The sequence below is a fragment of the Heloderma suspectum genome, chromosome 1 (genome assembly GCF_057233095.1).
Source record: "Heloderma suspectum isolate Gila_16-S chromosome 1, 16-S_ref, whole genome shotgun sequence".
NCBI classification, from domain to species: domain Eukaryota; kingdom Metazoa; phylum Chordata; class Lepidosauria; order Squamata; family Helodermatidae; genus Heloderma; species Heloderma suspectum.
Window position 1 is genome coordinate 11381324 of NC_139458.1, and position 25291 is coordinate 11406614.

The following is a 25291-nucleotide window of genomic DNA, read 5'->3' on the forward strand; positions in this document are numbered from 1 at the left end:
ATCATATAACATGTATGAATTGAAATGGACTGGAATCCAGAGGGCTGCTTTAGGCATGCCCAGTGGGATTTCTTTGTGCTTTCAGTAGGAGACACCCCACCCCACCCCCTGCCTCCCCTCAGGTCACATCAGAAACTGCTTCTGAATTTCTCATTTTCAAGGTACTTGCCATGCGGCATAGGGGGAGCTGTGTAAAAGAACAACAAAAAACAGAGAAACACTCGCAGTTCCAGGGGAGCATAGGACTAGTTTCAGATTTCTTTGGATCTAGGTCAGAAGGTGACAGCCCCTGGCCAGAAAGTTTACAGTCCATGAGCAGCTTTGAGGTGAAGAAGGAACAGGAAGCTCAAGTGTATTGGGCTTCTTCTGTTGCCACTTCACTTAGTCTCCTCTGAAATGGAATACTCTTTTCCTGTAGGAACAGTTTGAGATCTCCCTGCTTGAGGGAGCTACGGAAATTCTAGATTGGGAAGCACAGTGGCAGGAAGCATGAGGAGCTTGGGTCAAGCAAGTCTTTATGTATCCCAGGATTCCATGCAAGTGGAGAATTCTGCACCCTGGGCATCTTGAGGCTTTAAAAATAAAGTGCGTTTCTAGCCCCTGTTGCCATTTGAGGCTTGAAAATGTGGTGGAGGAAGAAGCCAGAGGAGGAGTGAACAGAGGACAGGGCTTCAGTGCCTTGTAAAGCGGCTTGCTTTTCAGTGACTATCAGAAGTAGAATAACTTGCACAAGAATAGTAACATTTTAAGAATTTGCATAATTTATAGGTTTGTGGAGTTCAGCTTCTGTTGGTGCAGGACTTGGGCTATTTTTGGTGTGTGGTTTTTTATTTCTTAAGCTCTTGATAGATGCATCCATCCCTTGTTCTAAAGAGGGACATGGTGTCTTCAGAGCAGGAGGCTGTTTGTGAAGAGAAGAGCCAGAGAGATGGGAGTGGGAGAAAAAGACACAAGTTGGCAGGACATGAGCTTGAGCAGTGGGCTGCCTGGGTGACCGTCAACCTAAGAACTGAACAAAGGCCTGTGAAGCCACAGAATTGTAGCCTTAGGTGCTCAACAGATGGGGCAGTAGTGCACATGCCCAAGGGTACCTGATTCTAGACCCACCACCTCCTGATAGAAGCACCTGTATTTGTTAGCACTGGAACTTCTTTGGTAGGTTGTAGTCTACTCTGTATTAAACCATTTTCAGCAAAGCATGGAGGTTGCCAAGCAGGAGCTTGGGCATGAGCCCAAGACATAGTGGTTACGATGAGGTTGTATACTCCTTTTGGCTGTTATCTCCATGTTCAGGCTGCCTAATCACTATTTGCTTAATCCTCTAGTAATGAAGATGAAAAAGAAGAAGAAAGTAGTGAGGAGGAGGAGGAGGATAAGAGACGTCTTAATGATGAATTGCTTGGTAAAGTTGTCAGTGTGACATCCAGTTCCGAAGAAGAAGAGTGGTATCCAGCTTTGGTGAGTAAGAGATATTCAGGGCATTCATAATAGGATACAAAAATTAAATGCTTTTCAAAGCAGAAGGGCTCATCAGAACAAAACACCTTTTGGATGTGATTTTAGCTTTGAGTACTTGTTCAACGACAGTGGGGTGAACATTTAATGAATAAACAAAGTCTCTCAGGCCTCCCCTACAAGTCTAAAGATGTGCTGTTTTGTAACTTCAGAAAACAGGAAAACGACCATATTACGTGCTTTTAAAACATTCCCAATTAAATCTTCAAAATTACCAAGAATTTTAACTGTTGTGTACTCCCTTCTGGCACAAAGACAGATTCTCCTAGCCCTGCTATCTGGAATGTGAATCTTGTCACTTTTGTTTGCTTCCTAATCCAAGGTCTGTTAGGTACACATAAATATCGTTATGTCTGCTAGAACCCGTTTCCATGTCTTATGTATCATCCATGAGTTGATGCCGTAAGCTTATTGCTCTTTCCTCCGTTTCTGATTTAACGATCTCTATGAATTCTTTCTAAGTATTTTCTAGAGTGGCTGTGTAGCTGGCCAGATGGGTGGCTAATAAATCTAATAAATAAATAAGTACTTCATAAAATTCCCCAGATAGAGCTTCACAAACCCACTCACCTGGGTTGAGGGCATTCTGCTCAACCAATGTGAGAGATACCTCTTCCTCTGGCGGAGGTAAGGCCTCTTAATATCTTGAGTTTTGGACCAGGCAGATATACCTCTTCCTCTGGCGGAGGTAAGGCCTCTTAATATCTTGAGTTTTGGACCAGGCAGATATACCTCTTCCTCTGGCGGAGGTAAGGCCTCTTAATATCTTGAGTTTTGGACCAGGCAGAAATCCTCATGCTCCTTCTGCCGGCTCCAAAGCTCGGTGTGACAAATTGCAGCTTCTCTGTGTCAGCACATGTCTATGTTGCTTGAGTGCTTTCATGTTAAATGCAATTGAATTTTTAAATTTTTCACTAGAACTAACATACATTGCAGCCACCTAAAAACTCTAGTTTCTTTTACATGTCTTGAAGACTGTTCCACATTATCTATTTTATATATTTCTTGAACCACAGTGTATACTACTTGGCTGTTAAAACAATTAAAACATATTGGTTTTCAAATAGGCTTTATTACCCAGAATCATATTCCAGAACTGCTGGTAACTCCAGCCCTTTCGCATTAGGGAATTAATGTCTGTGTGGATAGGGGAGCAACTGTGAAATGTTAAGGATTTCTGTTTGACTGTGTATACGCTGAAGTAGACACTTGGGGGCTGTCTTCATGGGAGATTTCCTGTGGATTGGGAGTGTTTTGAGGTTGTTCATGGCACATGACAGTGTGGCCAGTGCACTGCCAACCTGCAGCTTCTGTCTTGAAAAGCCACGTTATCTGAAAGTCGCTTTACTCCATTTTTTTTTTCAGTTAAAGCTGCTCCCAGACAGTTCTACTGCAGTGTGCCATGTTCCTCCACATTAACTCATGGGCATGTCACTGTCACCTGGCTGTGATATGGTCAAGGGGTGGGGCCGCCCCCCCATTCACTAATTTTCCCCATTGGCTTTACTATCACCGGAGAGAGTAGCTAGAGTAACTAGCCTGCCTTTCCAATTTATCAAAGCGCTGTTGCGCTCTTTCGAGCCTTCAGAATCACACTGCACTTCCTTTTTGCCAGTGAGAGTGGCTAGCTTCCCTTTCCCCGCATTGAGAGCCGTCATTATATGCTTCTCTGATGCTTGTGTTACTTGCTTCTCTGATGCTTGCAGTAAAAACAGTTTGGAAGCTATAACTCCATGACAGTGTGCTGGAATGAGGCAAAATTGGGGTGGTGGGGTGCTGTCATGGAGAGCCTTCAAGTGCTGCACTGGATAATCTGGGATCTTGGCTTCTTCGTGGAAAAGTGTGCAGAATGGTGGAAAAAGGAGTGGGAGCTATAACTGTTACAGTTTGCTGGAATGGGGCTTATTTGTGCTGATGGGGTACTCTCATGGAGAGCAATTATCTAGCCTGCCTTCTGTCATTTATAAAAGTGCTACAGCACTGTTTCTAGCCTTCAGAATTGCAAATTAGTTACTCTCCATTCATAATAATGTAGTAGCAGTGGGGAGCCTGGACAGGGGCAAGAAACAAGCCTCTCATTGGTTCAGCAGCCCCTGCCAGGTTGATAACATTCAGTTCTACTCTGCCCACCCGACCCAGAAGTATGTTGATCCTAAGCACTGTGTGACCCATGAAAAGTGGGGTTTTAGGTACAGTATACTCTGCTTGCCTGGCTTCATGTGTCCCTGACGGACCAGAACTGATTTCCTGAAAATGTGGTGAATACCCTGATGTGCTTCTCCTCCTGTTGTCATGTAGATGGCCACTAAACCACATCACTTATTTGAAGATGTAAGTGCACAGGAGTTTCCAGAAGTAAGGACTGCTGGTTACTGGGCATAATAGTGCTCTCCCCCTCCCACCCCCCGGAGATGGAGATACATGCACTTTGCTTGACAGTCTAAATAGTTTGCAGATGATAAGTCACCGTTTTTGTCCAGGTTTGTTTTAATAGAAAAGCAGATTTTTTTAAAAACTATACTCTGAAGATTGTGGATTTTGTTTAGAGGGATTGTGGCTACATTTTAAATCAGGTTATTGTTAAGGGGAGCCTAATATAATGGAATTCTTAAAGAAATCTTGAGTGGAAGATCAGTTTGTCAAAACAATCCCACTTAATTTTTTTAAAAAAATATCATTGATTTAAGACTGTCTACCTTCATGTGCACCACTAGGGGCACCCTCCATCATAGAGTCAGAAGGGTTCTATAAGACCATCGAGTCCAACCCCCTGCTTAATGTAGGAATCCAACTCAAAGCATCCCTGACAGGTGGCTGTCCAGCCTCATCTTGAATGCCTGCAGTGTGGGAGAGCCCACCACCTCCCTAGGTCATTGGCTCCATTGTCGTATTGCTCTAGCAATCAGGAAGTTTCTCCTGATGTTCAGCCGGAATCTGGCTTCCTGTCACTAGAGCCCATTATTCCGTGTCCGGCACTCTGCGAAGATCGAGAAGCGATCCTAGCCTTCCTCTCTGTGACAGCTTTTCAAGTCCTTGAAGAGCGCTATCATATCTCCCCTCAGTCTTCTCTTCTCAAGGCTAAACTTGCCCAGTTCTTTCAGTCTCTCCTCATAGGGCTTTGTTTACAGTCCCTTGATCATCTTTGTTGCCCTCCTCTGAACCCTCTCCAGTTTGTCTGCCATCATGATTTCATCTGTGCACCAGGCTTAGTCGCAAGGGCAAAAAGCCTCCCCATCCCCCAGATTATGGAACTTCCTTCTCCTGTAGACTTGGGAAAGACCCAAGCTTGAGCACCTTTCACAGAGTTAGAAGACTCACCTTTAGATTGACCTTTAAGGCTCACAATTAAGTCAGGAGAAGGTATTTCAGATGAAATCTTACTCTGTGTTGCTAACTGACTGTGTCAAATCTTTCACAAAACCATTATTTTGATTTGCTGTGTTTTCTCTTCTAGAAGTGTGTAAAACCTTGGTGCATGGCACTGAGGTTTCCCTTTTTTCCCTTTTTTTTTTTTTTTTGGACAAGACTTTTTCAGGATTCATCAGAGATGACGTAATTTCTAATGTGGTGTTTTTGTTTTGTTTTTTGCATGGAGGGGATATTTGTTTGACAACGGGGTTGAGAATGCTAACTGGTTGAATTCACTATGCAGTTTTTGTCATGAAAAGCGTTTTAAAATTTATAAAGCATCTGAAAGTTAATCAGTGCTGTACACTGATTCAAAATGAGATAGCTCTGCCTGCAGGTTTACAATCTAAAATGCACAATACAAAAGGAAAAGGGGATGAGGAGGGAAGAGGAAAACAAGCAGATTCAAGCACCAGTTCTTAAAGTTATGAAGTTGTTATAATGACCAGTTTGAATAGAAACAGTTCCGGAAAGGAAATGGAAAGGGCCAAATGGCAGCAGGTCTCACAGCCAGGTGTTGGCTGTCCCATCTAGAGATGTAAAACTTCCAGAAATTTTGAGGCCATGGGGAAAAAAAATATTCCCCCCACCCTTTTTTCAGAAAAATTAGAGATTTTGGAAAAATTGAAAAATAGGCAATACTTATGTTTTAGCACTCCTTACAGATCTAAAGTCACTTTATTGGTTTAAGACAGCCTTTCCCAACCTGGTCCCCCAGGTATTTTGGACTTCAGCTCTCATCAGCCTCAGGCAGCATGGCCAATAGTCAGGAGTGCTGAGCACTGTAGTCCAGAACATCCAGAGGGCACCAGGTTGGGGAGGGCTGCTTTAGGAACATAAAGCTGCCTTTCTGTTACTAAAGTTACTTTATGTATAACTTAATTTGCTCCTAAAATTATTATATTTTAAAAATTTTAAAAGTAAACTTAGTAAATTTGTAATTATCTGAATAGTTTAGAGCTACATTAAATGACTGCTACAACATCAGAAACACAGGACTCTGTAGAACAAAACTCAAACTGTCAAATGCACATTTACTATCAAGAATGCACAATTGTGGCTCTTCTCACATGTTGGGGAACTGAGCATAAATGTCTATCAGTAAAATATACTTTAGATCAATAATTTTAATAAGCAATGAAAGAAATAACTGCTGGGAATCTTACAGAGAGGATCAAAAATATTTTCCCCCATGGCTTCATTATTTCCAGACATTTTACATCTCTAGCCTTTCTATAAAAGTGTTATTAGAAATCATTTTGGGGGGAATAAAGGCTGGATAACAATATATACTTTTGTCTTAAATTCTCAAAGAAAATATTTCATAATCCAAAGCTGTTAAATTTTTCCAATTTTTTTGCAAAACAAACAGTGCCCCCAGGAAAAAAATGGTGGTTTTCTTAATTTTCCTGGGTTTTTTTCTGGGCCTTCACATCTCTAGGCCCGTATCTCCCTCTACTGCAGCCAGGTGGAAATGGCTGCTGCTAGGTGATGGCTGAGGGAGAGGAGGAGTCAAATGGTAGCTGGTCTCTTCATTAAATATCTGTAGGTACATATTTAAATATGTATTGCATGAGGATTTAGGGATCATTGTGAACAGTGCAAGAAACTCTATTGGCAATCCCTGAAAGGCCTTTATGGAGTGGAGTTTTTCTTGTCATAATTCTCCTAGGTGGAGGAATGTGCAGGAAGGAGGAGGAGCTCGGGGTGGGATCAGGAGGAAGCTTGTTTATACACTTAAAAAAAGTAGTGTTCTGTTTTAGGAAGCAGCTGTATTCAGTAGCTTCCACTTATAGCCCCTAGTGACGTTTAACATAGATGCAGTCACTCTTCTGAGACTGGGAACTGCTCAGCACAACTCTTCCAGTCTCCCAAAACAGTAGGATTGGGCTTCCCTGTCATGTGATGTTGGTGCATACTCATAATACAGTGGGGGGGGGGGGACCGATCTCAATAAAATATAGACATTTTACTCTATGAATGAGCTTCACTGTTCAGCCTAAAAAGATCTGAGCATGCAAGGTTAAAGCTGCTGTATGATAATGTTAACTTATTTGGACCTATGCCCAAGATCTTTAGCCTGGTGGTTGAGGAGCTGACTAGGATTGCTTCTTTTAAGTGCAAACCTCATAGAATCATAGAATAGTGGGGTTGGAAGAGGCCTATAAGACCTGAGCAAGTTTGATCTTGGATGTCATTGTAGATACATGTAGAATTCCATCGCTGTGCTTCTTTTTGTGGGGATGGAAGTTAACAGTGATCTGGGCCCCAATTGGTAACTTTTTAGGTTGTCTGTCTGTATCATGTTTGAAGGGGGGTACACAATACTTCAGCTACATAATTGCCTTGCCAGATCAGATCATTTAGTCCATCATTCTGTTTCTGATAGTAACCAGCCAAATGCCAACTAGGATGTGCACATGGTGGCTTTTCCCAAGTTTCTCTGCAGTATATGGTATTCAGAGGTCTACTTTCTCTGTACATTTTGCTATCATGGGTAATAGCCATTGCTGGATCTGTCCTCCAGGAATTCATCTTATCCTTTGTTAAAACCAGCTAAACGTTTGGTAATTAGTGCATCTTGTGGTAGTTCATTCCATATGTTATATTGTTCATAGTGTGGAGTACCTTTTGTCTGTCCTAAGCTCACCGCTACCTTTATTGGGTGACCTCTAGTGTTATGAGTGAAGGAGAAATATGTCTCTCCCCACAGAGTCATTACTTGGAGTTGATTTCTTCTGGTGAATTAACTGCTGCTACTGGGAGTTGCCATAACAGAGATGAAAAATGTTTTTATGCAAGCTGACTCTCTTTTCTTAGGAGGAAAAATAAAAAATCCTCAGTGCGTTGTGTTTTATTTGAATCTTCAGGTCTTATCCCCCAGCTGCAGTGATGACATTTCAGTGAAAAAGGACCAATGTTTAGTTCGATCTTTTGCAGATTCCAAATTGTGAGTACTTTTAAGACTTCCTTCCTGTGCATTTCTGAGACTTGGGGTGTTGCAAAATAAATATGTAATCAACGGAACAGTTAAAATTGAAATTAACAAATGCCCCAGATCTCAGAGCCTTCTCTACATGATCCTATTGTCCACATTTAATGTAGGGACGGCATAATTAAGGCAATGGGTTATTTACAGTATTATGGTAGTAGAAAATTACAAGTCAGCATTCTACTAGCGGAATCTACTAGCAGAACAGCAAGAACTGCTAGCTCAAGTAACACCGAGCCCAATGAAGTCACAACTAGTTCAACCCCTTGTGCAAGTGGAATCAAAGTATTGGATTTGACACCTGCACAACTGTGAAAACAAGGTCTCTGCAAGCAATGGAAGCTGTGCGCTAGTGGAATGACACCGCTGGATATGACCCCACATTCTAAACACATGTAAAATCATGATGCAGTTTAATAAGATATTAATTCCTGAAGGTGAGCATGAATTTTCTGGAAGACTCGATTACTGACGCGAACGATCAATTGCAAGTTAAGGTTTCATACAGAATGCTGCCTTGCATTTTGTAGTCTGTAAAGTTTGAGCTGTTCAGTATAGATGTGCACCAGAAAGAAAGGACTGAAGTAATGCTTGGAATTACTTAAACCATACAATCCAGTTACTTACCTTTTTTCTACCTTAAAACTATGTGAGAGTTCTGTTGCTTACTAAAAAAAAAAACCACATTAGCCTTCACTCATCCCCTTATGCAGAAAGGACTCCCAGTGAGAAGTAACCAGTTAGACACCTAGACTCACCATTACAAGATATTTCACATGTGTTTTATCTTTTTTTTTTAAAGAACTGATGATTTTGGTTATGTCAGATTGTTACATTGCTGATGACTTTCATATGCAGAGCAATTCATTACTTGCCTGTTGGTAATCGGGCACTTGTCTTGACGAGGCTGCCTTCAGATGAACAGTCATTCTCCTGGGCTGAGTACCTGAACTCTGCGTCTGCTTGCTATAAGAACTGAACAGGAAGTAAAGAGGGGATACATTGAAGTATGTAATCCTCTTTAGAGATGTATGTAAATGAACTGTCAAACAACTAAAGAATTTTTAATTGATTACTTATGTGCCTTTCTTAACCAATTAATTGACTTTTTAAAATACCTATTACCCAAAACGTCAATATAGATCCTTTTTGAGAAAGTGTTGCAATATGTTACAGTTCAATAAACAAAGCTACCACTTGTTAGAATGAAAGGCCATCTATACAATTCTGTTTTTCTTTCCCTATTAACGGTAGCACGCCATACCCAAAATAGCCTTAGAAAACAAAGAATGGCCCTTAACTGTCGGCCGACTGACTGTTCAGCTAAAGCTCTAGTTCATTTTATGCTTAAAGCTTGGGGAGGGGCCATGTCTCAGTGGCAGAGCCCCTGCTTTGCATGCAGAAGGTCCCAGGTTCAATCCCCAGCCTCTCCAGGTACGGCTGGAAAAATTCCTGTTTGGGACCTTGGGGAACTCCTGCCTGCCAGGCAGTGTTGGCAGTACTGAGTTAGATGGACCGATGGTATTGCTGTAACTCATTAAGGACGCAATCGTATCCAGATAGGTGGCCGCCTCGGAACTCGGAGGCAACTGCCTATCCATGGAGGGGATGGTTCCCTCTGCGCTTTTCCTGCCCTGCAGTTTCAGCTAGACAGCTGATTGTGGCTGTCTAGTCGCGGGAGGATGGAGTGGGGAAGGAAGCTGCTGTATGACACATCGGATGTGTTGTACAGGCATTTCTGCCCTCCCTGCCCCAGAATGCCCCCAGCCATGCCCCTTTTCAGCTGCTCTGCGCTCCTCTTGTGAACGCGGAAGATGGGGCTGTTCCACGCTGCCTCTGAGGCAGCGCGAAAGTGAGGGGAGGTCGGTTCTCCGGGTAACACAATATCCTATGGCTGTCTAGCTGCTGTCTAGCAGCCATAGGATTGCTCCCTAAATAATGTAAATGTGACTGTGTGTATGGACCATGCAGGAGTGTGTCATGTACTTCCGATTAATCTGACACATTTGAATTTGTTCAGGTGAAGTCTGCTTTTTATAGAGGAATGGTGCTTGAACATAAATGCTTCTTTGTTGCTTTAAGAACTTTTCGGTCCTTAGTTCATTATCCTAGCAAGCAAATAATGTGGATTGTGGGTTGGATCACTGTTGCTTCTTAAAGATTGGGAGCTTAGACTGAGAGGTAGTAGCTTGGCCAACCCTATCCAGTAAGTCCATGGTGGAACAGGAATTTGAACCCAGGAGCATGTCCAGTGCCCTGTACACTAGAACTTGTTCTGACATTCTTGTACAAATAAGGCAACCAAAACCAGTTCAGTCTAAAGATAGAATCTTTTCATTTATGTGAGTTGGTGCTCTGCCTGTTATATAGTTGGTGACTTGTAAACAACTATTTCAGCATCTTTCTATTTTACCCTTTTAGTTTGATATGTTACATATAATCTGCAGGATTGGCAACCTTACTAAACTTTAAGCATTAGAGTGACCTGTTTAGCTCTTTATCAGGAGTGGGGATTGTGCACATTTTGTCATTGACAGCATACATTTGTATGAGCGTGCAAGCGAAGGAATACTTTTTGTAATGAAGTTCTTTGGGGAAAGATAATTTAGCCAACTTTTTAATGTGCCAAACATAATGCAGTTACACTGTTCTTTTACAGTTGTTCAGTAGCAAGGAAGGACATTGAAGAATTAGACATCCTAAACATTACAAAATCTGAGTTGTCTACTAGAAAAGGTAAACTTCACTTGACTGTTTAGATGATTAAGAAACAGATTTGTTATGCAATGGTTATGATACTCATTAAAATGATAGTACATGTGGAATTGCAATTGTTAATGCCAGTATAATAGGTCAGGCACATCAGTTCCAAACAGTTCTTGGGGGACCTGCCTGTGCTGTGCTCTGTCACCTGCTCCCCAGCTCACTAGAAGCAAAACTACAGATGCACACAGGGATTCTAATTTAGCTTTGTGCACACTACAGTTGCACTCCTATTTTGGACGTACTAAAATGGCAGCTCACCACTGACACAGAAAAGGATATCTTGGAATGACTGGAAAGGAAGACAGTCATGCAGTCAATGTTGTAGGGGGGGTTTCTAAAGCAGAGATGGGCAGACTCCAGGCTTTCAGGTGTTTCTTTATTTTTTTTTTACTAGAACCCTAGTATCCACCAAATAGAGCCAAGTGCAAAAGAGTGACTCAGGCAGGCCAATATATGATAAGAATTAAGGAACCAGATGCCTCTCGGCACATGCTCAGCCCCATTAAGTGTGATCGGTACCAGAACCAAACTTACAAGTGATAGTATCCAACAGTGTCTCAGTGCTTATGTAGCACAAAATGGAAACAGTGGTAATCTACTGCCAAAATTTGGCAATGTGGCAGCAAAAAAGAGGCAGGTTTTCTTCAAAACAGGGTATGTGTACCACTGGTTTATGCTAGTGCACCATTGGATACGGTCCCAAATCCTTTGACACAAAAATCCACTCCTGATTTCCCCCCAAGTGTTCTAAATTACATTGTGGAAAAAGGAGGGAAAGTTTTTAGTTGTTGCTAATGTTAGCCAACTGGGAGTCAGAAACCCTTGCGGATCTGCAAATCAGAGATCTACCTACTTCCCACTCCTGTTCTAAAGGAAACTTACTTAGCAAGCCATAAGCAGCTTCCTGTTTGTCATGGGGACCTGTGTATTTAGATGTGCAATGTCAGAGTATTATACTTTTAGGATAAAGAATGTTATGATTGGATAATAATAGTCCTTATGTTAAGACTTCTTGCACTGGTAGATGAGTACATAGAATGTTATGCTGGCATTGCTAACAAATACAGTGGTAACAAATGACCAAATTTGGGGGTGAATGGACATCATGGATGTTATATGTGGAAAGCAGAAACTCACAAGCAAACTCCTGAATGAAAAATAATAGAATTTTGTTTTGCTGAGGTGAATCTCTAGGCTTGTCCTCATACTAGCCACATTGGTATATTGAAACAATTGACAGGGCATTCTCAAAAGCCCTTGAAGTGGCACACAGTCTTGTGGAACTTCTAAGACTTAACATTTATTTTGGCATACGCTTTTATGGTCCAGAGCCCACTTTGTCAGACAGTTCTCACATTTAGTTACTGTTATGTGCTAGACATGTGAAGGCCTGGGGTGGGGTGGGGGGAATCAGAAAAAAGCCAGGTTTTCCTGATCCCCTCCCCGCCTGAAACTTTTTTGGGTTTTCCAAGGAATTAGAAAAATTGAACGGTACTAGATTATGAAATATTTTCTTTTAGAATGATGAATGAAATGTTTAAGATATGATGTTCCTATATTGTTACCTGGCCTTTATTCCTGCAAAATGATTTCTGAAAACTATGTTAATAGGAAGACTTTTATAAGAAGACTAGAGATGTAAAATGTCTGGGAATTTTGATGCCATGAGGGCAGGGGAATGTTTTTTTTTAATCTTCTTTGTAAAATTCCCAGCATAAGTATTGCTTCCATTCTTCATTAAAATTATTGATCTAATGTATATTTGACTGAGACATCCAGGGATGCTCCAAGTCATGCTCAGTTTATCAATATGTAGCGAGAATCACTGTATCACAATATGTGAAGAAATTTTGCATTTTTGACAGTTGGGGTTCTGTAGAATCCTGTATTTCTATACTTGTTCTGGTTAGATGCTGTAGCAGTCAGTGAATGTAGTTCTAAAACCCGCATATGAGAGAAGCACCGTATATTATTCCGTCATTGCTGACACATGCAAAGGAACAACGTGTGGGTTACCCCACGTACATTACTTTTAAAAAGTTCAGGCTTGGGACTATGGCACTCAGTGCCAGTTTTTAATAAAATTCCCAATTCATCCTCACCATTAAGGAATGTTGCCTCCCTCAGCTATAAAACCACTGCTGCCAAACCCTCTATACCAGGGATGGGCAAGTTTGGGCAGTCCAGGGGCCAGTTTCCAGCACAAAGACTCCAATATTTTTGCCATGGCACCGCTGAATGTCAGCATTTCAGGGGTGGCAGCAGGGGTGGTGGGGGCCGCAGTCATGTTGCCCACCCCTACTGTATATCTAAAAGAAACTCAGTAGCCTTGTTCCTATAGCATAGGTCTGGGATTAACACTACCACTTAGAGGCAACATTTCAAAATGAACAAAAATTAAAGTGTTTAAGGGAAATTATTTACAAAAGGGAATAATATGGCATTGTTCATATAATAGGCTGAGATTGCTTAAAGATTGCGTTGTTATAATTATAATTATTTTGATTTATATACTGCTTACCATATTTAAAAATCTTTAAGCGGTTAAATTAAATATGCTTAGATACCATTCCTAATGAGTAAGAGTCTTCTCCATCTAAATAAGCTCTCAATAGTTTTTTCTTTCAGATTAGATTTCCCTAAACTCCACCCCACAAACAGGAGCAGATGCTGTACACCAGTCTTCCTCTGCCTCCAGCTCTTCCTGCTGCCTCTGGGTTCTTGGATGATTCAGATATTTCAGGGATTACTTGCTCAGGTTCCTAAAATGTGTTATGTTTAACTTGGTTTGCTCATATAATTAATATGTTTGGTATATTAAATTTAAAAGTATAGTTTATTCAGACAATAATTACAAATTTACTAAGGGCACAATCCTATGGCAGCTAGATAGCGACTGGACGGCCATAGGACTGTTCGATTTTCAGGAACTGCTCGATTTTCAGGAACTGACTTCGGAGACCACACTCCAAGGTTGGCTTCCAGAAAACTGCCTCTCTGCCGCCTTATAGGCAGCATGGATCATCCCGGGCTCCGAGCTCGTAAGAGCAGTATGGAACTGGAGGAAAGGGGGCATTCCCGGGGGCCTCGGAAGGGCTGGTACAATGCTTTTAAGCTTTGTCTGTCTGTGCCTCCTGCCCCAAAGCGCTGTGGCTATGTAGCTGAATTCAGCCATCTAGCCACAAATGCAGGGTGGCTGGAGTGGAGAGGCGAAGATCCCCTCCATGCTCTGTGTTAGGTTTGGAGGCAGCTGCCTATCCCCATATATGAATTGTGCCCAAAGTGGGTTTGCTTTTAAATGTTCTTGATTTTCATAATAATCTTATGAGCAAACTAAGGCATAATACCTTTTATGTTCCTAAAGTAATAAAATGACTTTAGATCTGTGAAGAACACTAAAAAAAAGTATTTTTCCATTTCCCCCCAGATTTGTGTAGTTTTGCAACAGTAACAAAAACACTGTGAAAAATCATCTTTTTTCCAATGACTTCCAAATTTCTGGAAATATTACAACTCTGTGATGTACCCATACATGTGTGTGCATGAGAGGAGGGGTGGGGGCAAATCCTGCCCTTCCAAAAAGCATTTAATCCATGGAGAGTTTATTCTAATGTGGGAGGATCCATAGCTCAGTGGTAGAGCACATGCTATGCATACAAAAGGTCTCAATTTCAGCCCAGCTCAATTTCAGCATTTGCAGTTAAAAGGATCTTGTTAGCAAGGCTGGGAAAGACCTGCATCCCAACCTCTAATTTGTGACCTTGGAGAATTGCTGCCATTCACTGAACCAATAAACTGACTCCTTATAAGTTAGCTTCACCATACTAGAGAATTTACCCTTATCTGTGGAGTGGCAGTTCTAGACTATTCATAGTTGTGAGATAGGAACCAACATTCAGATTAACCTGGTATCAGGAGAATCATAGAATAGTATAGAATCATAGAATAGTAGGGTTGGAAGGGGCCTACAAGGCCATCGAGTCCAAACTTGTGAATGCCCCTTTATTGTTTTAAAAATCAGGAATTACTTTGTCACCTCTTGCTTGACAGTTGAACATTGGATTTTGAGAGCTTAATTTGAAATTTAAGATGGCTTAGCAAAGAAGCAAGGCTAGCGCTAGTTGGTAATAATACAGTTTTGATTCTTAGTACCTTGAATGTGTAAGCACGGGACGTTTTCCTCCGAAGGGTTACAAGAAGCGAGCTCCTTCTTCAGTCTGAGAGTTATACCTGCAAATTGGAAGATGGATATGCGTGAAATCTTGGAATCCTCCAGTAGTGATGAAGAAGATGGAGCTGAGGCGGGAAGTGATGATGAAGAGGAAGAAAAAGGAGAACATAAGGAGGAGGAAGTAGTGGTGAGTGTGGTGGGCTTTTGGTTTGGACAAATGTGTAACTTAGCATGCCCCAAATATAACAGTCCTCCTCAAATGCCATGCTTGAAAATAACTAAGAAAAGCCATAGCCTATAGATCAGGGGTGGGGAACCTGTGGCCCTCCAGATGTTGTTGAACTACAACACCAATAATCCCTTGACTATTGGCTATTCTGGCTGTTGGAAGTTCTAGTCCAACATCTGGAGGGCTACAGGTTCCCCACCCCTGCGACAGATGCTTACACAGAAGCATACCCCAGTATGTTCGGTTAGTTCACGCCTAGATACATAGACATAGGCTTTACAGCCTTAATGGTGAAAACAGAATTCAAAAAACAAAACTACAAAATGGCTGACACTGGCCGCATTTGTACAAAATGGTTATCCCAAATTACAGCTTAGTGTTAACATCTGAACCCAGACTCCTGGCTTGTTTCTCTTCTAGCAAGCCAGAGTTTGAAGTCAGAGTTTGTAGTTGGCTTCCAAATCTTGGCTTGTTAGAGGACGTAACTGTACGGTATGTTCCTGGTTACTGAAGCCACTCCCACTTGCATGAGGAGCCAACTGGAAGCAATTGAGCAGCAGGCACCAGCACATCTGCTTGTAACTAATAAGCCAGACTTCTCTGCAATTCTGGTTAATTGTTTTCTGTGAATGTGGCCAGTGAATGGGACGAGTGAGGAAAACCTCCAGGTCCCATTCAGTTGAGAAGCGTGTCTCCTGGTAGATGGCAGATCCTGCCTGCGAACAATTGGGAGATGAGGGAAGGGAGAACTCTTACCAAACCCTTTTGGGGGAAAGTGCTTGCTTACCAGCAGTGATTAAAACGCAAACCCAAAACTGATGTTACTGGGTGATCATGTGGGCAACAATGAGGTCAGTAAGATGAGCAGGGCAAGGTTTCAGTCCATCTTGGGACAGTGCCCTCACCACTCTCATGGAAACTGCAGAAATTGATTAATAGATTGTACTCAGGAGAAATGGAGTAACTGTTCCATATTCACTTATGGAAGAATGGACTTCATCTGTTATTTATATTAGGTCATATTTTAATAGCCTCTGATACCTTGAATTTACCAAAAGAGAGTATTACTACTTCAGTAAATCAAGACTCCAAAAACTCAAGACAATTCTGAGTGTGCAACATAATCATGGTTTATATTGTGGTGTATGTGTCTAAGAGTATGTTTGCCTTTACATTGGCGCTATGCTCGTTAATCCTTTGTGTTTTCTTTTTGCTTATGCACCTACTAGGTAACTTTATGCTTCCCCTCAGGATGTGTGGATATGACTTGATATGCATGTTCTCAGATGAAATATTTTCCCAGTTTTCTCAAGTTGCATTATTTTATGCTAGGATACAGAACTGGGGGAGGGCGGAGTAGTAGTGGACAAAGGGCCCCAGGTTCCTTAGAATCAAAAGGTGGACCTGTCAATCACTCAACCACACTCCCTCCCCCCATTTAGAGAAAGAAAGCAAAAGATGCTATTTTTGGAGAAGCTGAATTGCAAATGAAGCATTCTGCAAGGTTCAGCTTCAGTTCTGGTCACTTCAGAGGGAAAGCTGCTACACCTCGGGAAGCACCAGAGACAGTCCAAATGGGCCCAATTCAGCTTGAGCTTTGGTCAGATCTGAAGCACATCATGTATGATATATACACTCACTCACCACTATGCTGGATGTTTGTTGCACCTTTTTGAAGTTCTGTATATTCAAAATGACTTTTTAGTTGTGCATATTTTAGTCTGGTACAGCTTTAAAACACCTGAGGCTACACACCACAAAGTGGTGATACGGGAGACCTATTCCAGCTCCATCCAACTAGATTGTTTCTTTTACCTGAACAAGTGTGTCTTTGACTTACCTGACTAAGAGAAAAAACAGCTGTGTGGAGAGATCCCACTCAGCCACAGATGTGTAAATCCCAACTGAGTGTTCTGGGCGTCAAGAATTAATTGCTATGGGTTGTGGTCCCTGAAATCCCTCTCAAGCCACATAACACAAAGTGGTGCCACAAATATATATTTCTTGCTCAAACAGTATTAGAGAATAACAAAACTTTGCAATGATGAAACAAGCAAAACATATTGGTGCATACAGTGCAATCAAGATGACTGGAAGCATAATAGAGATAGCCACTATTATATTTCTTAGTAAAATATATAATAACAAGGAGGATAACGTAAGCCACCTTGGGTTCCTTGCAAAGACGAAAAAAGGCAGGGTATAAATGCAATTAATAAATAAAATAAATAAATAAAATTAAAGTTTTATTCTTCTCAACCAACAAAGCACTCCTCATTAAGGTTGTACAGCAAACGCGGCTGGCAGAACTTAGGTAACCATGTTTGGGAGAGAGTTCCTGGGAGAATGGGAAGCCTACCAAACAGATCCAACCCTTATATTGATGATTTCATCCTAAGTTTCGGACCTCGTCATACTACTACTCCTAGTTTTGCCATCTAACCCTAATAAGGCTGCCTCCTAACGTAGCCAGGTTTTCCATAGATTTCAGAAGCTCTTTAACCAAGGTATCCCTCCTAAACCAAGCAGCTTTTTGCTTTGTGGGAGGTGGTTAACCAACCCACTTGTGGCAACTCTCTTTGCCCCATTTCCAAGAATATTTTCCAGTATTCACAGTTATCTTATAGAATACATAGCTAATCACTCTATTATTAATCATTTACAGTTAGTGTACACAGATTATTATGAATAGCACTGCTTTGAAATACAATGAATTCTTATCAACAATACATGTTACATTCATACTATGTGATAATGGTGCTTCAAGAATGCAGGCATTCCCAAACGCATTCCATTGAGGTTCAGATCTCATGTAAGCTCCCCAACTTTACTCCCTAGATATCCCCCACTCCTCCCTGTAACATGCCCTTTGTACCTAGACAGGATCTACACTTTCCCCTTTGCTTTATGTAACTTACATTTGCATTATTGCTTATCCCAGCTGTCAACTTGAAGTCACAGGAGGCCAAACAATGATGATTTAACTCTGTGCCTTCTCCAGGAGCGAAGGAATCAAGCTCCATCGTTTGGTGTGACATTAACCATTTCTCTCTCTTTCTGCACCCATGAGGACTGGAATCTTTCTCTTCAAATAAAGCTCATTGGTTTTCTCCATTTCATCAGCTGCTATTGAAGAAAAAAAAAAAAGCCAAAATACTCTTATACCATGGCTTGGAAGAAATATGGCTCTTTATAACTACCTAGTGGCTCTTAAGTTCCTTTTGACAATTTTTGATGACTTGATTTTTTCACAACCATAAGAAAAAAGGATCCAGTCAAAAATTATTTGCGTTGAGGTATTTCTGTCCTCTCTACCCTAATTTTGTGAAAGGGTAAAGAGTTGCAGCTCACTGGTAGAATACAGGGAATGTTTTTGGTAAATAAAGCAATACTGTATCAATGTGAACACTGTTAGTAACTTAGTGAACTGTGAGTGTTCAATGCAGTAAGTGAAAGAGACTGCAAGAAGGCTGGGTGGGAGGGATGCGGTTATTGCAGAATTTGGGTCTGAGTGCCTTATATGCCTTACAATAAAGGCTGATAAATGGGAAAATGCATATATATATGGGAATTGTGTTAATAAAGCACTCGGAGAGCAATCCTATGGCCACTAGACACTGTCCAGATGGTTGTAGGATTTTTCAGTTTCTGGAAACTGAGGTCATCTGACCTCTGTTTTCAGAAACCACTCTCCCCACCCCCTTGTAGCCAGCATGGTTCTTTCCTCGCTGCTGCTGTCTCCGCTTTCAGAAATGGCGTGCGGAGACAAAGTAAAGGGGGCGGTCCTGTGGGAGGGAAGGAGACCGCAGAAGCTGCTTTAGACAGCCTTTTATCGGATCTCCAGGCCCATTCCCTCCCTCTCTCTGAAGCTGTGGCTAGACGTGCGTTTTGCGAAAACGCATGTCTAGCCACAAATGCAGGGAGGGTGGGGTGTGAAGGGGAGGATGCCCTCTGTGCTCTGTCCTCCTTGCATTGGATAGTCGGTAGTCTCCAATTTCAGTGGCTACCAACTATCTCAATAGAATTGCGCCCTTAAAGGCTTTCTCCTTTCTTTACAGAGTGTACTATATAAGCTAATAAAGTTTTAATACAGATCAGCCATCCCAAAAGTGAGCTGTGATGGCCTTTTTGTCTTGTGACCCAAACTTTGGGTGTTGTCTGAAGTGTTTAACTTGGGTTAAACACCCTTTCTCTTAGCTGGTTTTTCTGGGGAACAAATATGGGATTGACTAATAGTGACTAACTTTCCATTTGCAAAATGGGAGCTTAATTTGCCACATCAAACCTATCTGGTAGGGTGCCAGAGGCCAAACCTCCTGAAATAACACTAAATCCATCTGCTGCATTAACATTCTATGTGTGCAGTATACCACCTGATTTGGAGGAGAGAGAAAAAACTGATTAGGTCTTTGAATCAATGCAGGTGTTTTTATTTTTCTATTTGTTGATTAATACAATTACATCACTACAGTACTTGTGAGCTACCTCAATGCTTAAATGCCTGCTTTACCTTGTACTAGCAAGTTACTGTTTTAACCTCAGCCCCTTCGTATATAATATGGGGATAGTAACATGGGCCTTACCTTTTATATTACCCTCAAAGGCCTGTGTCCACACTTCAAGAGCCTTGACAATATGGCCTTTCATAGACGCTAGAAAAACAAATTGAGTCAGGGGTCCCCAGGCTTTTGGGTCAGTGAGCACATTTTAGAAATTTGAGAGTGTGCTGTGGGTGCTCTCACAAAATGGCTTTTATGCGGGGGGGCTTGCCCATGCATAAAATGACTACCATGGTGGGCATGACTGGTCATAAAACACTCATTTCCAAGAAGGCAAAACTGGTGAGACTAAAATAAAAATTAACTTGCCCAGCACCGTTCTCCAGGACAAGGCAGAAGTGGGGTCTGAGCTCAAATCATAAAAACACTTTTAAAACCCAAATAAAGATGTTGCTAGAGGACAGCACTTAGTATTAGGGACAGGGAGCCTGGGAGGTGCCGAGAGAGATGGCTGTAGGCATGTTGGAGACCCCAGAATTGAGGGCTTATTTTGCTGCCTAATCAGAAGTCCCATTTGACTACAAATGGCTACTTTAAATTGATGGAGGTGGAATTGCTCCAATGTGCTCTTGGGTCTCCTATAGCTTGTGGTTTGTGCTTTAGAGCTTTGAGTCTAAAGTGGGACTCCCCGGGGGTCTTGCAGTTTGGGCTTCCTTTAGTTTCAGGAAGAAGAGTGGTGTGTGAAAAACTTCACCTGCTAAAGGTTGTGCAGGAGTAGGCCCCATTAAAAAAAAAAACTGCGGGGTGGGGGGGGGGGCTTCTGTTCCTCTTCACTCATAGGGCTGCCTCACAATGCTGATGGCCAGTGAGAAACCCCATTATTTTTCATGGCGCATTTCTGCTTTGTAGGACCTCAAAGCACATGGCAGATTAACATTGTCGAGTTCTCTCAGCCAAATCATTTGTGCTCAGTTTACGTAGGAGGAGACTCAAGAGGTTTGTTGGTGTATTTAGGGAAGTGCTCTGTGTGCTTTTAATATTCTGGATTTAATTTTTTTTTTTTAAGAGGAAATGTTTTAGAGCTGTCAATGTTACTTACAAATCATGAGATAAAGCCAAAACTTTCTGAGGGGAGCAATGGTAAAATATTACACCTCCTCTTCAGGAAAGTAGAGCTGTTTTACTTTGCTTAGCCCAAATCCTGCAGTTACATGCTTTGTGTGTGTGGGGGGCTGGCTTTAAATCCTAGCCAAGATTTGGATGGAGGGAAAACAAACCTAGGAACAAACAAGCTGAACTTTGTGGTCCATAACATGGAACGAGGAGCCTATTTAAAACAGAAAATGAAGAGAAACTTGGATGGGTTAAAGCACAATGTTGTTTCCCTTTCACTTCCCCCTTGTCGTCTGTGGTCTTGGAAGGCTGGAAACAGAATGGCTGTTCGTGCTTAGAGGCTGCCTACGGGGTTGCCATAGCGATGCACTGTTGGTTCCCAGTGAGCATGCTCAGAAAAGGGGAAGATTTAGCAGGGGCTTGGCAGGCTGCCCGGGGAGGCTTACCAGATGCTTTGAAATGGGCTGTCTTTCTTTCATGTAATGTCTGATTTTTTTTCTTTTTAATATGGAAGAGAATGTAAGCAATGCTGCATAACGGTGGATTCAGTGCAGCAAGAGAAGGAACACAAAATTCTTGCGAGTTAGGCTGAAGTGCTTCGAGGCACCCGTGTGCAGATTGAGGTAGAAAAGCAAATATAACCATTTTACACTTGAGAGAAAATGCAGCACCTGGGTAAGGACTCCTTGCGCGTTCAGCCTCTGGCATTAACCGTTTTGACCACTCTGCATGTGGGTTTTGAGTGGGTGGGGTTTAGATTTTGCAAGTTTCTGTTGTTTTTCCCCCCACCCGCGGTAATGTAGCCGTGCATGCAATCCTTTTTTCTTCCCCTCCTTGCTAAAAGAAAAAGAAAAAAGACAATTGCAATCTATTTATAGATTTTGCTGTGCCATAAAAGAAGGGCTTTTTAACAAAATGGAGTCACTTTCCATGCAAACATGCTAATACTGAGCAAAGTGTAAGAGCTTGATCGTTCGTGGAATGTGGAATCTCTCTCCCCCTCCCCCTCCCTCATGTTATACACAGCGAATAGGCCACATTTTGCAGGGTGTGAGCTGTTGCTGGCAGCACGGTTTTTTGTGTTAGCATTTGTAAATATCCCGTTCTTGCAGGTAAGTGGATGTTGCTGGAGAGTCCGGGAAATAATTTTTGCACGTCGTTCCTTGCAGCTGATATTTTACTGCAAAGAGATTCTATCTTCCAAACAAAAGAGGAGGGAGGAGGAAGCTTTGTTTCTTTTTAAAAAATATTAAAAATGGCATTCCTGTGGATTTTTTCAGACCTAGTTAGGAATATAATCAACTGCTGGTGAAGACGGGAAGGGAAAGCACACTAGAAAGAGAGTACTGTAGGGGAAACGGTATAATCTATTGTTTCATGTGGTAATCGAGATTCTTTCGGCAAAAAGGACTATAAGATGAATGTAGATGGTAGAACACTGGTACTTGCTTTTAATACTGTCAGCAGAAAACAGTCATACTGAATCATTGAGCTAAAATAATTACTTTAAATTCTTAAACGTAGGGTAGTCACTTCCCTCACCACCACCTCTTCTCTCCCCCCTCCCCATTTTTTTGCTGAAGGGAATATTCAGATTTTGGGGTGGTTTTGGTCAGATTTTTTTCTTTCTAGCGGTTTGGTTCATAAGCAGAATGCAGTCCTGAGCATTGGATAAGTAGACGAACTTCTCGTGTTTCTTTATCTTTTTTGTAAAATGGAGCATCTTCTATGTTTTGTTTTAAAATAATGGGTGGAGTTTTTCCAATCAGGCTGTAAAATTATCTGGACCTGCCTTTGTGCTGAGATTTTGTAACGCAGCTTTTGCTGTGCTGTGGGCCCTGGGAATGGTGGGCCACCTCCAAGGTAAATGACAGTCGGGGCCCAATCCACCAATCATTGTTTCACTCATTCCTGTAGAGCTTGTTGGAGGTTCCAACTCAAGTCCTGTTGAAACGTATAGAGCTTGTGCAGTAGAAGCGCTTGGTGGAAACACGCAGGGTACATGTTGGAAATCTGTTAAGTCAGATCAGATAAATCTTATAGGTCCATTGAATTGTCCAACAACTGGGTTGCGACCTAGGACTTTGCTTACAGGGAAACTGTCTTAATGGCACCTGTAGCAAGTTAGCATTATGTCTCTTGGTGTGAGGTGACTTGCAAAAGCTGTGCTTGCGGGAAGCAAAGGTGGCGTTGCCACTGCCTTTCCAAAGCATAGTGTGTGCCACTGCCATGTGCAACAGTGCATCAGGGTACCAACAGCCAGACAATCAGGCTCATTTTTTGTTGTCATCCCAAAATAGTGCATGCTAATCCTGAGCTTTAATTAGTTGCTTTTTGAAAGCTTTCATGCTGAGATTGTATCAGTTTTGGAAGCTATTCTAATTAGTCTCCTGCTCCTTTCACTTTGCTGAAATCCATACCTCTTCCATTCCCCAGGGATTGTGCTGCTGATTTCAGATTTGGCCAAATAGGAATCACTGCCCTTGAAATAAAAGTCAGATCTGCCTGCAACTCTGTAAAATAATGGGCACCTTTTCTGCTGCCATTTGGACCTCTGCTTTATCTAAAATACAACCGTGTTCTATAGTCTTAAGTGAGTTATGGAGGTTCAAAAGGCTTTTATTCAGAGGAGGCAAAAGCACTGCTCATGCAGACCAAACACTGTCATACCTTCTTTTCCCCAGACTGTTTTGGGTTTCCCTTCTCGTTATACAAAACAGTTTGTTGGAGATCTCATCTAGCCAAAGGTAGATGTTAATTTCAGTTCCTACAAGCTGGCTTCCAGCATCATGCAAGCACTATGTTCAAAGGGTTGGGAAGGGCTACTATCTTATGACTGAAAACCTAAAATTCCTGTGGATAGGTGATAGCTTTTAATACTGCTTGTTCTTCAAGACTGTTCTCATCATGTAAATGGTCTTGAGATATCAAATTGTTGCCTAAAACTGCGCATAGCTGTTGGCGCAAAATGCGTGTTCAGCTAACATACAGCAATTTCAAGGGTGTGCAAGAATTTAATGCTTCAACATTCCTTAAAACCTTTAAAACATAAAATAAATCTGGGGGCTCCATCTCCTTTTGACCAAACATCTTTTCAGTGCCTCCTGTCTGACTGACAACATCTGTATCTACTGCAGCATAATTACAATATCCATTTGACTCTTATGTCCTTGTTGGAAGGTTTTCGTATGCACATTTATTGAGCTTTTCCCTGCATCGAACCTGTTTCCAGCAATTTCATAGTACTTTGATCAAGTAATGCAATAACAGAAAAACACATTTGTGCCCTTTTGAATGCAAAAACTAAATTACAACCTTTCCAGCATGTTCTAACACTTCAGTGCTTACACAGAATGGTGACTTCATCTGCTGTTATAAAGCTTTGCATAAATGGTACATACTTGTTTATAAGTCTTGCTAAATGTGGTTTTCCTTTGGGGCTGTAAACAAGATGGAGGGATTTCAATCATCTGTACACTGTATGTGTAGCCTATTTATTCTCCTCTGAAAAATAATAAATTGTATTACATATTCTTAGTATTTAGAACTCTTTTAATGCCTAAAGCAAAAACAGAAATGAGAGTTGTCGTTTGGAGCTGTTATATTGCCTTAGAATTGGCTGTGATTTCAGTGGATGTCAGCTGTGCTGTATTTCCTTTATTACTGTGAAAACTATTTTTAAAAATGTAATCACTGAATTCCATAATTTCCTTAGTAACATCCAGTGGTTTAGATATGTTAAATAACATGGTAAATTGTAGTTTCAATATTTTATGCAGGGAGCAAAGTCTGTAATATTGATAGATTAGACTGGAGGAAAAACGTTACAATTTCTCATTGCCTTGCCCCACTCCTGTCCAAGCCATTGTGATCATACTAGTGGAAATAATTATAGAACTAAGCTTTTAAAAAATTAAGAAAAGGTATAAGGCATCATTTTGGGAAAAAAAAAAGGTATAAGACATCTTTTTGGGAAGAAACAGCTTTGGGAAGAAAGGTATAAGACATCTTTTTGGGAAGAAACTTGAAGCATAAAAGAGTAGCACTGAATTCATTTTGTTGTTCATAGATACCTAAATCCATAGCTTCCAAAACCCCCCCTACAAATCTGCCTTTCCCATGTATACCTACCTAAACTTTAATATTGTGAAAGGCCCTCCTCTGAGTGCCCCCACCAAGGGAGGTGGGTGGCTACTAGGAAGAGGCCCTTGGTGATGTCACCCAGCTGTGGAATAGCCTCCCAAGGGAGGATCATCTGACATTTCCTTTATGGTCTTTTTGGTGCCATATGAAGACCCTTTATTCTCCCAGCCTTTTAAAATCTGTGATGTTAAAATCTGGCTTTTTATCCCCACTGCTTGTACAGTGTACCGCTACTTCTGGACATTATTATGCTTACTGTTTTTATGATTTTTAAGTATTTTATCTTTGTGAGCTGTCCGGTTGGGCAGCCAACATAAATAGCACAATAAACGTGTGTAGCTTTGTCATTTACAAATGAATAGGTTTAGGGCTGAGGTGTTTTCCCAGTGCTCCTCAGAGATATTGGAAATTAAACTTGGGTGAAGTATATATTCAAACACTGAACTACATCCATC

General features: G+C 41.5%; 1 protein-coding gene across 2 annotated transcripts in view; it reads left to right on the forward strand.

The window, feature by feature from the left end:
* The window catches only part of ARID4A (AT-rich interaction domain 4A), a 77571-nt gene that overhangs the window by 17598 nt on the left and 34682 nt on the right, over positions 1 to 25291 (forward strand). For both annotated transcript variants that reach the window (XR_014787976.1, XM_084835691.1), the window contains exons 8-11: positions 1326 to 1458; positions 7794 to 7873; positions 10575 to 10651; positions 14870 to 15039. Coding sequence is in view for 1 of the 2 variants with exons in the window: in XM_084835691.1 (XP_084691817.1) it covers positions 1326 to 1458; positions 7794 to 7873; positions 10575 to 10651; positions 14870 to 15039 (460 nt within the window). In the remaining variant the exon portion in view is untranslated. The remainder of the gene's footprint in view (positions 1 to 1325; positions 1459 to 7793; positions 7874 to 10574; positions 10652 to 14869; positions 15040 to 25291) is intronic.